Source organism: Pyrus communis, chromosome 15 (assembly GCF_041283825.1).
Source record: "Pyrus communis isolate YQ-2024b chromosome 15, ASM4128382v1, whole genome shotgun sequence".
NCBI classification, from domain to species: domain Eukaryota; kingdom Viridiplantae; phylum Streptophyta; class Magnoliopsida; order Rosales; family Rosaceae; genus Pyrus; species Pyrus communis.
Genome location: NC_142579.1, coordinates 34,143,877 through 34,156,323, shown reverse-complemented (window position 1 = coordinate 34,156,323; position 12,447 = coordinate 34,143,877). Strand labels below are relative to the sequence as shown.

The 12,447-nt window shown below is 38.7% G+C and overlaps 1 protein-coding gene across 1 annotated transcript; it reads right to left on the bottom strand.

Annotated features, from left to right (window-relative positions):
• Positions 1-4,994: 4,994 nt before the first annotated feature.
• On the bottom strand, positions 4,995-11,332 carry LOC137712132 (uncharacterized protein At5g08430). Its single transcript, XM_068451273.2, has 6 exons — positions 9,945-11,332; positions 9,790-9,849; positions 8,763-8,813; positions 6,900-6,970; positions 6,516-6,772; positions 4,995-5,789 (listed from the first exon to the last, which is right to left on the bottom strand). Exons 1-6 carry the CDS (start codon positions 10,860-10,862, stop codon positions 5,281-5,283), a joined length of 1,866 nt encoding a protein of 621 aa, XP_068307374.2. The 5' UTR covers positions 10,863-11,332; the 3' UTR covers positions 4,995-5,280.
• Between the last annotated feature and the right edge of the window lie 1,115 nt (positions 11,333-12,447).

Here is a 12,447-nt window from a genome sequence, read left to right as displayed (position 1 = left end):
ATATATATATATAACCCAAAAGCCCACTCACTGGTATGTATTATAACATCTCACATCGTACAGGGAAGTGGATCCTGTAAGCCTTATATGTATATTCTCATCTTTAACTAGCATGAGGCCTTTTGGGAACTCACTGGCTTCGGGTTCCGTAGGAATTTTGAAGTTAAGAGAGTTCGCGCAAAAGTAATCCCAGGATGGGTGACCCACTGGGAAGTTCTCGTGTGAGTTCCCAGAAACAAAACCGTGTAGGCGTGGTCGGGGCCCAAATCGGACAATATCGTGCTACAGTGGAGTCGAACCCGGAATGTGGTGGGGGCCCAGGGCGGGATGTGACAATTTGGTATAAGAACCAATCCCTGGCCAGAAGTGTGCCGACAAAGATGTCAAACCCCTAAGAGGGGGTAGACTGTAACATCCCACGTCGCCCAAGGAAGTGGATCATGTAAGCCTTATATATATATTCTCATCTCTACCTAGCACAATACCTTTTAGGAACTCACTGGCTTCGGGTTCCGTAGGAACTCCAAAGTTAAGCGAGTTCGAGCGAGAGCAATCCTAGTATGGATGATCCACTGGGAAGTTCTCGTGTAAGTTCCCAGAAACAAAACCGTGAGGGCGTGATCGGGGCCCAAAACAGACAATATCGTGCTACGGTGGAGTCGATCGGGATGTGGTGGGGGCCCAGGCCGTGATGTGACATGTAGCCGGGTCGTAACCCCCAAGTCTCGCTTGGCTGCACTTGTCCTCTGAAAACATCTCACTTATATATGAAACAACTATTTTAATGTTATTTTTAAATACATAACCATCACTATGAAATAACTTCTTATACGTTGCTCAATTGGGGTGTTTGAATATACTATCGTGGCCTACTCAACACCCCGAGCATCCTCATATTTTTAGAATAATTTTCCAACATCCCATGCACCCCCACGCACCGGCTAAGGCATGGCCATACATGCGAGCCACGCGCTGTCACGTGCCTGGCACGTTGACAGTAACCTTAACGCCGTTAGGGAATATGCCGATAAATAATAGGATATTCCGTTAAATATACCTAACGCCGTTAAGAATATTTCGTCAAAGTTGACGGAATATGCTCTGTTTTCTCTGGTGGTTCGTCGGATTCCGTCATCGGAAACTGGAAAATTCTTAAACCTTAATATCTTCTTCGTTTTTCAACCAAATTTCATGAAAATTTTACCAAATGAAGCTCTAAACGAGTAGAACATGTTCTTGCCTGTTTAGAGTCCTAAAACCAACATTATATGGTCGGAAAATTCTTCAATAGTCCGGCCAAATCTGCAACTCGATAAACCCGAGTCTCCTAACGTCAAAATTTCTCTACAATTGTTACAAATTGCTAGTGGAGCAAGAATAGTACCTTATTAAGTCCCAAAACTAGCTAAAACCTTCTCGATCACGTCGGAGAAAATTACACCCATCGCCGGAGCTTATGGAGTCTCGGGTTGGCGAAGTCCACTTAACAAAAGGTATCACCGTGTTCTAGGGTTCGAGAAGAATAAGAATCTGGAAACACCAAGTTCGATCCATAGAGTTTTGGTTTAGTTTGAGGGTGAATGCTCTCAGTTGTACGGACGGGGAAGAAAATTCAAGAAAGAAAGAGAGGATGCAGGTTGCACGTGTGTGCATGTGTGTGTGGCCACATGTTGGCCATATTAAAATGGCCTCAAGCCCTAATTGGGCTACATGCTTTGGATTCATGCAATTAAATCTAATCTAATTCCTTTATTCTTTTACAACATCTCCATTATGTACTCGACTCGGCCCTAATTTGCATCCACGTTCTCGTAACGTCGAATACCACTTACTCATGTCGATGGAAAATTGATTGAAGACCATATACATATATCCACGTCACAAGGCCCACAAGGGCAAAATAGTCATTTCAGTGCACTCGAGGATAAAATATATTATAATTTGGGACAGGTCGTCACAATTATTTATTACATTATTTACTTTTTATAGTTGTAAATTTTGTAATTAGTATTTTAAAACCAAAGATAAGTACAAAATTTATTAAAAACATTCATTAATTTCTAAAAATAGATTTGAAGCTGCTATCAAATTTGACAGCAACTTCATATGCCGTCTTTCCATGTCGTGCCACATAGAAATTGACATTTGGGTTGGAAAACACTAATGATATCTCTTTTTACCGTTATTGCTGATGTAGACTTTTTGACATCTCATTTGAATATGCTCTAAAGCTCTTCCTATCCCAATTTTAATATGGGATTTTTTTTCCCTATTAATTACTATGTAATGTAATGACTAAAAAGTTATTATATAAAATAATTAATTAACATCCATATATAATAACGACAATTTAGCAATCATATTTGTTTCCATTTTGAGTAAGGTGAATTGGCAAACAATTTAAATAAAATCAATTCCATCCTAGTTTGATTCCACATAATTTAAGTAAACAATTTTAATTTAAATTAGATTTTTGTTAATTCACTTCTTATTTCATTCCGATCACGCATTAGCAAACGTGCCATAAGTGTGTGAGATTGTTGTCCTTGTACTCTCCTATGTTCATCGGGTCTAGGGTAGCTCTTGTTGTACCCGTTATTTGATATTGTGGAAGAAGTTTCTATTGTTGTTCCATGGACAAAAGTATTGTAGAATCACGTAAATTTCTTGGTGTCCATTTTTCGTAAATAATTAGACTAAAAAAGGAAATGGAACCAACCAACAAGCATGACTCATTTGCTCTTTTACCAGTCAACAATTGGTTATGAAAAAAAAAAAAAAAAAACCAAGTCAATAGTCAACATGACAGAGTGATTAGTGGGAAAATCCTCCAAAAATGGAAAATGTTAAAACAAATTAAGCAAAGGCAAATCTGGTAGATAGTTTTGTTTGCCTTGCCTTGCCTGTCCTCCTTCCCTCACTGCCTTAATTGGCTTCTGTTCAGAGTGTAGGCCAGCCACACCATGCCTTCATTTTTAGCACTCTTCCTTCAACTAATTTCTTTCTTTCTTATATATAATAATTATATACATTAACTTCTGTACATCTCCTTAATCTCTCCCTAATTTTATTCCTACTTGTTCAACATTGTTAATTTCTTACAAATCCAGTCCATCGGCGTCGATGGCCACGTCAGAATTACGCGCAACTAGCACCACCAGTCCATCGACCACATTTGTCCAAACAGACGCAAACACTTTCCGAGAAATAGTGCAGCGTTTGACAGGCGGCAGCAGCGGCGGCGGGGAGCATCATCATGAAACAGCTACACCACAAGTACAAGGGAAGAACAAGAACACCACCACCAACAATACGATTAATAACAGTAGTACTAGGAAGGTGGCGGCTTCTTCTTCGACAAGCAAACTCCATGAGAGAAGGCAATGTGCGAAGATGAGGCCCAAACTCGAGATTGTTAAACCCACAACCACCACCTTCCATTCCAAACCGCCGTCCCCATCAGTACTCAGCCCAAGTGCAATGTTCTCAAAGCTGTCCATTCTGCAGCAGGAACAACTTGAAGAAAACAAACTGTTGTTATTAGGGTCGTCGTCACCGACGCTAAAGATGACATCTGGATCGTCGGATCACCACCACCACCATCATCATCATCAAGCAGTAATGAATGCTCATCATCAAGAACAAGAACAGGAAAAAGAAGAAGAGAAAGCCATCCAAGAGAGGAGATTTTACATGCATCCATCACCTAGAGGGGGCAGGCCACTAGAACTCCTTACCTTGTTCCCTTTAACATCTCCCAAATCAAGTCAAAACGAATGACAATTAGTTTCCTTATATAATATTTATATGCTTAATTTCAACTTAATTATTTGTCATTTTAATTTCTCAGTTTTTGTTTCTCTTTTAGCATTCTGTTCCTTCTCAATTATAGTCTGTTTTTGCTCAACCCCCTTAATCCTGGTGTCCATTACGAATGTTTTAAAAAACGAAACCAAGACATTTCATAGATTACTCCGCCTAAACGAAAGCCTTCAGGCTTGAGGCCCAGCTTTAGGGGACCTAAACAATTAGGGACTGCTGTGGGTAATAAAAAAAATAAAATTAGACTTAGTTAGAAAGACTTCGTTTTGGACCAAGTCATTTAAAAAAAAGTTAAAGACTTGGCCAAAACAATGTTGTTTCAGGTCAAGTCTTAAGAAAAATATTCATTTTCGCAATCGTCTTTTTAGTGAAGACGTTGCCGTTGCAATTGATTAAAAAATATATATATAAATAAAAACAAAAACAAAAACAAAAATCCAGAACGCTGAGGTCCAACCTTTAAAAATTTTAAACAAGGATTACAACCGCCTCAGAACGCCCAAGGGCGTGCCTCGACCACGCCTCCAAAGCCACCTAGGCACGCCTCGAGGGACATTTTGTAAAACACTAGCCATTACCCCCTTCTTGAATCACGTAGCGTGTTTAACAAACCATACTTAGGGCTGGTTTGGTATTGCTGTGCTTTGAAAAAAAGTTGTTTCTGCTATACTATGAGAATAAGCAGCTGTGAAATAAAGTAGTAGAGTGTTTGGTAAACTTTTTTGTAAAAGTGCTTTTGAAAAAAAAAAAAAAAACAGTATTATAGTGTTTGGTAAACTTTTATGTAAAACAAATGTGAAAAAAAAGCCAGTTTTTCAAAGCTGGGTTTTGCATCTTCTTGTTTTTAACTTTTTTTCACCCAAAACTGTGAAAAAAAGCTGAAGCTGAATATTTACCAAACACAAAAACAGCTCCCAACTTTTTTTGATACCAGCTTTTTTCAGAATCACCTCAATACCAAACCAGGCCTTAGTATATACGTTTAATTATTTCCTTTTGGACAATAATTATCAACAAAAATTACGAAATTAATCTGACAACAAAAAAAAAAACTTATGATAAAAAAATGCAGCACTGTACTGTAGTCAAACTCCATAGAACGAATTAGCATTGCATATTCAAAACCTTTACCCGCACAAATTAAATCATCTGAAATCTCAACAAGTTCCCAGTGCATAAAGGTCATCAGTTATATATATCCAGCAAACAAGGATCCAAACCCAAAAATTCATCACCCACGACGACAGCCAGGAAGCTCCTTCTATCGTCATCACAGGCAACAACCAAATTTACCATGTCAAGGCATAGAAAATTGGAACATCAATTTAATTTGCTAATGAACATTCCCTACATGACATGAAATCAGAAGAAAAAAACACAAAACTAAATTATTCAGTGACAGTATGCCTTATAGACCACGACTAACAAATGAACTATGACCTAATGGATATCCAAATCTTAATATTTTGCAACTTTATTTGGATAATTCTGCTGAAGAATGTGTTGCAGTAATACGGCTTGATTTGAGCTCTGACCTGCCTTCCAAATTTTGAAGTCGGGAGGAAAGTAGTCCGCATCACTCCAGGCCTTCAACAAAGCAATTGAAAATGGACCCTGTATGTTTCCTTGGGGATCGAAATAATGCCATATCGAGCTTCCCAGCTGGTCAGCAAAGATCCTCTCTCCGTCGCATCGCTCTTCATCTTCATCGTCACTTAAATCAATTACCTGTGGTGCCTGTACCAGCTTATCCAAGCCCTTGGTGTCTATGCTTCCATGCTTATTCTCGCCATTGCTCCTCTTTATGGACTCTGTTGGTTGTTCTTGAGATGTCGGTACCAGCTTACCCACCAGTTCCTGAAAGCCCTTGGTGTCAATAGTTCCATGCTTGTTCTCACCGTTGCTCGTCTTTATGGGCTCTGTTGGTTGTTCCTTCCATTCTTGCCAGGAAATACCATGCACTTTTGCTGCAGAATAATCACGAGGATAAAGATCAATGATTAATTGCTTTTATAAATGTTTTTTTTTCCTTATATTTATCAATATTAGCTTCTTTTTTGAACCCTACACCCAATAATAATTACATACAGTGACAAAAAGATAGATGGGAAACACTCTTTGAGCCAAAGATTAGAACCGCTGTGCACAAATAACTGCATCCACTAGAAAAAGAGCACTTTCCTACAGTACAGAGGCTTTCCAACCAAATAATAGAAAAGATAACTTTTCAAAGCACAAAGAAGCCCAAAATCGCACCCTTTCTCATAAGCACTCCACCTCCTAGCACACCTCCCTAGCACTACCCCCTTTTTTCTTTCCACCAAAAAACTTAAGCTCCCTACACGGTCTCAGTATGGACCAACATAAATCTGCCTCCTAGTCCAAAAAAAAAAAAAAAAAAAAAAAAAAAAAACCCACCGGACATTGCAATAACAAATGATCCAAACTTTCTGGAGCCTTTCTTAAAAATTAATATTCATGGGTCCAACATTATGTTATACTGAGAGATGTGGGGCATGTCTGGCCAATCTGGGCCTGACATATTGATGAATTGCCTGCTTCTATACCATGTTAACTTGGAGCATCCAATCCAAAGCCAATTGGCCATGGGTGCAGATGCCCAGAAGTTGATACGTTGAGATGCATGGTTTAGAATACGTAAGATAAAAGTTTTCATATTCTCGAGAACGCACCTTCAGAAATTATGCCAGTTGCAGTCCAAGTTAATAGATTTTTCTCTGCTGGTATATCACAAACAGGAGCTTCTGAGGCTCCTTGTATGATATCTCTTGTTGAACTTTGGTTCTCTTCTTGTATTTCATCTGCACAATCCTTCGGTGCATCTTCTATCTCTAGTTCATCTGCAATGACTTCTGGAACCTCTCGCAACAACCGTGCCTGTTCATCTGGAGTCTGAAGCAATTGCCTTCTCTCCAAGTACTCAAACAGCGTAAATATCAACCAAGTTGAGGATTCAATCAGCAAATTATTTCAATGTTAAAAGGTTGATTGGGCAATACTTCTGCAAATTAGGTAACATATTATGGAATATAAAAGAAGATATTTTGAAAGGATATTCTCGACGCCATCCCTTTTCATTGGCTCTATCAATTTGGTTCTGTAACAATGCAAGTTCTCTCGCAAGCCACTGAAACAAATCCACCACAAGATGAAGAAAGTTTCACACAATCAACCTCCACTTAACATCAAAGGCATCAGAAGAAAGTCCAAGGTGAGTAGTGTCTAGCACAACAATGGAGGCACCAATATTTTTTTTTTTTGTCGAAGGAGGCACCAATATTAAATAAGTAAAAGGTAATCAAATACTGCAAAGTCTTCTTTGAATAGTAGCTGAAATAAGAACCCAGCAGAACCGCAAAAATGCTTTGTAGAGCTAATATATACAGAACACATATTGTCCAAATTAAGAGACATTCTCAGATATATCCCTTAGAACAAATGGTAAATTATATGGAATACAAGTCTCATCACAATCTGAAACTAAATAACAACCAAATTACTTAATTCAGAATACTAGATCACACTATTAAACAAACACAATTTCTGTTAAGCAGCCTGGGTTATTCATTCATATCCAGCAACTTGCTATATATTTAGATAGAATCCACCATTTAAGAATAGTCATAGAAACCTCAAAAGATGTATGTAACCTCAAACATCAATACGATTCAATGATATGAACCGTGCATTTGTTAAATTTCTATTCAAGGATCGAATACTACAAAGTCATTTAATTATCAACAAATAGATAGAAGAACACAATCTTTATAAATATTAAGGATGACAATCAGATGATCAAACAATCTCCAATATGCTAACTTTTTGCAAGGATGGTTCTTAAATAAAGATATAAACATTAGACAGCCTGGAACATTGGACTTCAGGTGGCTCTGACAGTGTGACCCACAAAGACGTTGCGAGCTTAGGTCACATATTCAGACAAAACTCAACCTGATCAACGATTCAAATTCAAAGTATGGAGACAAAAGGTGGTTACATAATCTGGCAACCTAAAATTCATAAGAATCTTATGTTTCGCCATGAGAACATTCTCATGTGTATGTGAGAGAGAGAGAGTTTGTATGTGGAGTCCCTTAACAGGTCAAAGGGGATTGTATTGTTGGGCTACTGCCACTACTCTGCAATGGGTTCAATGAATTGATCCATCTAAGTTCAATGTTTTTTAAAGTATTACAAATAGTAGGAATAACATAGTTAAATGTTACAATTTCATGATTAATGCAAAAGCTCACGCTAAAAAATTTCAATGGGCATCGACTGCCCCTAATGGGGCTATGCTAGAACCTCTATTATGCGAATACAGTATATCATATCCTTCTATTAAGGGATTCCTTCATTTGGCTAAAACAAGGGACATTGTTAGCACCCAACCACAAATTTTGTCCAACGATCTAAACCGTTTTTAGGTTTCACAACTTTCACTAGTGGAAACCGGGTGTTCATTATCAGATGTCCTCATTTGTTCATTACAAATAAAGGGTATTGCAAGGTGTAAAATGGAAACTTTTCGTGAGTTGTGCATTGAAGGAGAGATTTTCTTCCTCCATAAGGTTGCCCAAAAGTGTGCACCAGCGCACATTGCCCCCAAGTGCGCACATTGCCCCCCAAGTATCTATTATCATTAAGAAAAAAGAGAGAAAGGAAGGACGAGCGAGAGGAGAGTTTCATTTATTTAGGGTATTTATTGTTTATCGTTTATTTAGGGTATTTATGAACATTGTCGGAAACTTCGACATATTACAAAAGGGAGAACTTAAAACATGGGGTGAAAATTTCAAGAGCAAAGTGAGTCCAAATTCATTCATGGGGCAAAGTGGCACATGGGCTATAATTCATGGGGACAGATTCACTTGGTGACACCGTGACACACATAAATCTATCTATAATTGAATACTTACATGCTTCATTATATCCTCATGCAATATCCGGACCTTCTGCTGAAGCTCCACCTGTCAAAAGTAGAACAAGCTCATTAACAAGATTACACGTGTAGTGAAACATAAAGAATAGAAGGAAAAAAACTAGAGAGAATATGTTTGTCAGACTCGATGTCATAGTGAAGCGTTCGTAGGAGAAACTTTATTATTCGCCAATTCAGTGCCTTCTTTCCTTTTTAATAGGATAATAAAAAATTTCCCTTATACAGAAAACTATTAGAGTTCAAAAGGGTAAAGTTCAAAACAAAATCTAACAAAAAGTAAGCTAAGAAAAGAGGTGCCCTAATTCATCACTCAAACAGCCACCTCAATATATGAGCCTTCGCTTTTACAATGGAGCGTTATACCGTTCAAAAGCTCTAATGTATCTTCCTAGCCACTAGGACCAGAAACGCACAGCTTACCACAAAAGACTGTGGTAAAAACTACTGCAGTGAATGATAAAAGAATCTCCGACAGACAGAAAATTAATGAAAAAACCTATTAGTAAGATCCTCAGCACAGTTTGCATCCATCTAACCTCACTTAAAACCAAACAGAATAAATGATTTAGTTTCTCCCTTAAGCGCATTCAACACTTGTTTCCAAAAAGTTTCCATGTCCGGTTCATCAGGGCCAGGCTACAAGACTAGAGATAGACGAGACTATTACAAGCCACTAAATACACGTGAAACTTAAACATGACAAAAATATGAAACACGAGACATGTTGCCCAACTCATTCTCTGATTTCAGGGACATCTATGATAAAAGTACATTTGACCAACTGATTTTCATATCAGTATGCCAGCGACACCTATTAAACCAAAGGAATACAACTGTTTTGGGGCATTGAAAGAAGGCAAATCATGGGGCCTTTAACCGGGGGAAGAGGGAGGGGAATGCTTCTTGATGGGCATTGTTTCTTCAATGTTTCCGGAATACTGACTACATTTTCATCAACTCCAACAGAACATAAACTTTTAAAGGGAAAAATCAATGAAAGTTACCACTGTAAGGCTCTTGAGCAAGCCCTCTTTTATTCTTTGACGCAAATCCTCGCATTCCTCCTGCAACAGAAATGATCAATAAAACATTTCGGAGATTGTCTGTTAGCATTTCCTACATTTTCAGCAAGACCGGAACTTTATGAAGAAATGAATACCTGCGTGAAGTTATCATTGGAAAGCTGGGAGATTGGGACCTCTTTGACGAGGGCGAGGCCGGAAAGGCAAAGCAGAAGAACTCCGGAGGAGGAGGAGGGGGCGGGCGGCTTGTTGAGAGCAGTAACTTGGAGTAGCAGGTGAGAGTTCTTCTGCAAGTAGTCATTGGGGTCCGACTTGATTCTCACAAAGCTTCCCACAACTTTACCCTCATTCTCCTTTTCCTCATTGAGGAGAAGATGCTCCACCAAAGACCTCTTCAAATACACCAACTTTATGTTCTCCGGAATCACCGCCGCAAAGCAGCTTTTCGGGGGTCCCATTCCCGCTCCCGCTCCCACTCCCACTCCCATTCCCAATCCCAATCCAAAACCACCCTCCTCCGTGAATCTCTTGGCCTTTTTTTTCTTCTGCTTCCGATGATTGCCGTCGCCGTAGTCTTCTTCTACCTGTTCTGCACTGACATTGAGATTAATGTTTAGGGGGCGGTCGTTACCGTCGCTGTCGTCGTCAGAAGAGGAATCGTCCTCCATGTTGTCGGCGAAATGCTGCTGAAGCAACTCGTAGATTTTGACGCGGCCGATGGTTTTCCGGCCGAAGAGGAGGAAGAGGCGGTCGTCGCAGACGATTCTCTTCTTCTTGGTCGGGTGCTGAAGCTGATGCTGCTTCACGTAGTCGGTGATGATCGATTCGACGTCGTATTGGGAGATTTTGTGGGTCGTGTCCCTCCCGATCGATTCCAGAAATTGAAACAGCCGCCTCGACCCCCACCCCTCCAAATCAAAATCCTGTTGCTTCCTCGACCGCGGCCGCTTGCTGCTTCCTCTGAATGGACTCGGAATCGGACGCGAACCAGGACTCGGACTCGGACTCGGACCCGAACCAGGACTCGGCTCCGCCATCCAACTGAATGGATCCATTCGGGTCCCTAAATCAAAAAGTCGTCTTCTATTTTCAGTACTCCAAACTCCGGCAGTGGAGCCGCTCACTGACTCACTAACTCGGTCCCAGGGGCCTGAGTCACTCTGTAACTGACTCGCTCACTCCCAATGACATAATACAGTAACCGACTGACATTGCCTCTGCCTCCATCCCTCTCTGGAGCAGAATGAAACGCTCTATAAGCGGCGGCAGGTGGCTGTCTGTAACCGTCACACCGCAGCAAATTTGGCAATCTACCAACCAACAGCAGATTGCCACATGTTGTTTTCGCCTCTTCAATTCATTTCTTTTTATTGTATTTTTTTCAAAATTTGTGAGTTCAAACAGGCGAATCTGAAGGACGAAGGATGAAGAGAAAAACTGTACTTTCACAATCTATGTAGCGTTCTCCATATTATATTTTATATAAAAAATGGTCCCTCTGAAGAATTATGCGGCACAATTGCACAACTTTTCGTTTGGAACATCTCTAACCTTTACTCTACAACCTAAAATTTTTAGTTCATAAATCATTTTTCTACTCCAACTCTTATCATTTAAATTTTTTAGCCTGAGATTATTAAATAATGAAGTCTTTAAGAGAAGGGATCCTCATTTTTCAAAAAAAAAAAAAATAGGGACACCCTCTTGACCGTTAGATTTGGTTTTAAAGAAATCATGTGGTTGAGATCTTATGGCCTGTAATTTAATCTCAACTACAGAATTTCATTAAAGTTAAATCTAATGGCTTTCCTTAAAGAGCCTATATTAAAAAATAAATTTAGGCTAAGTTTTTCTTTAAAGTAATTTTTTTTTTAATTATGTACACTATCATAATTTAATTTTATGAACATTTTAACCTAAAAATATTTAAATTCCGATAAATATTGAAAAACTACTAAATTTGGATGAATTTTAAGTTAAATATATATATATTTTTTAGTTTAGCTGTTGAATTTAAATTTGGACCGTTAGATAATTTTTTTACCATTAAATTTGATTAGATTCGATCTCAGCCGTTGGATTCAATAAATCCTGTAAGACATGCCCATGTGGATGGAGTTCCGTTGGTGGTGCCCACATCATTTTCTAGGTTAAATCATAGGGGGAAATTTGGTTTTTTAGCTTTTAGCCCACACATTTAGCATGAGTTGAGTTGGGTTGGGGTGAATAAAACCTAAAAAATAGCAATTAGCCCAGAGTTGGGTTTGGTCTTACTAGAAGAGATGTATGTGGGATCTGACATAATATACTCTTTTGTCACCGGTTTTATCGCTTGATAAGTGTTCTAAAATTAGTTGCATATTTTTTAAGCAAGTGATAAGTCATTATCGGGAGAATAACATCATTAAGACTCTATTTTAGTTGCAAAAAATCTTTTCAATAATAAATGACCATATATTTTACTGTAAATTGTATTTGGTACTAGAAGAGAAGTATATGGGATCTGACATAAGATACTCTTTTGTCATTGGTTTTATCACTTGATAAGTGTTCAAAATTAATTGCGTATTTTTTAAACACGTGATAAGTAATTATCGGGAAAATAACGTCACTAAGACTCTATTTTAGTTGCAAAAAATA

Bases quoted from the DNA above. Each gene is read 5' to 3' on its own strand.
- LOC137712132 (XM_068451273.2), bottom strand. From the start codon at position 10,862: ATGGATCCATTCAGTTGGATGGCGGAGCCGAGTCCTGGTTCGGGTCCG. The intron at 9,850-9,944 runs GTATTCATTTCT...TTTCTGTTGCAG, and splicing joins CCAATGATAACTTCACGCAG to GAGGAATGCGAGGATTTGCG. The intron at 6,773-6,899 runs ATATCCTTTCAA...GTTGATATTTAC, and splicing joins GAAAAGGGATGGCGTCGAGA to GCTGTTTGAGTACTTGGAGA.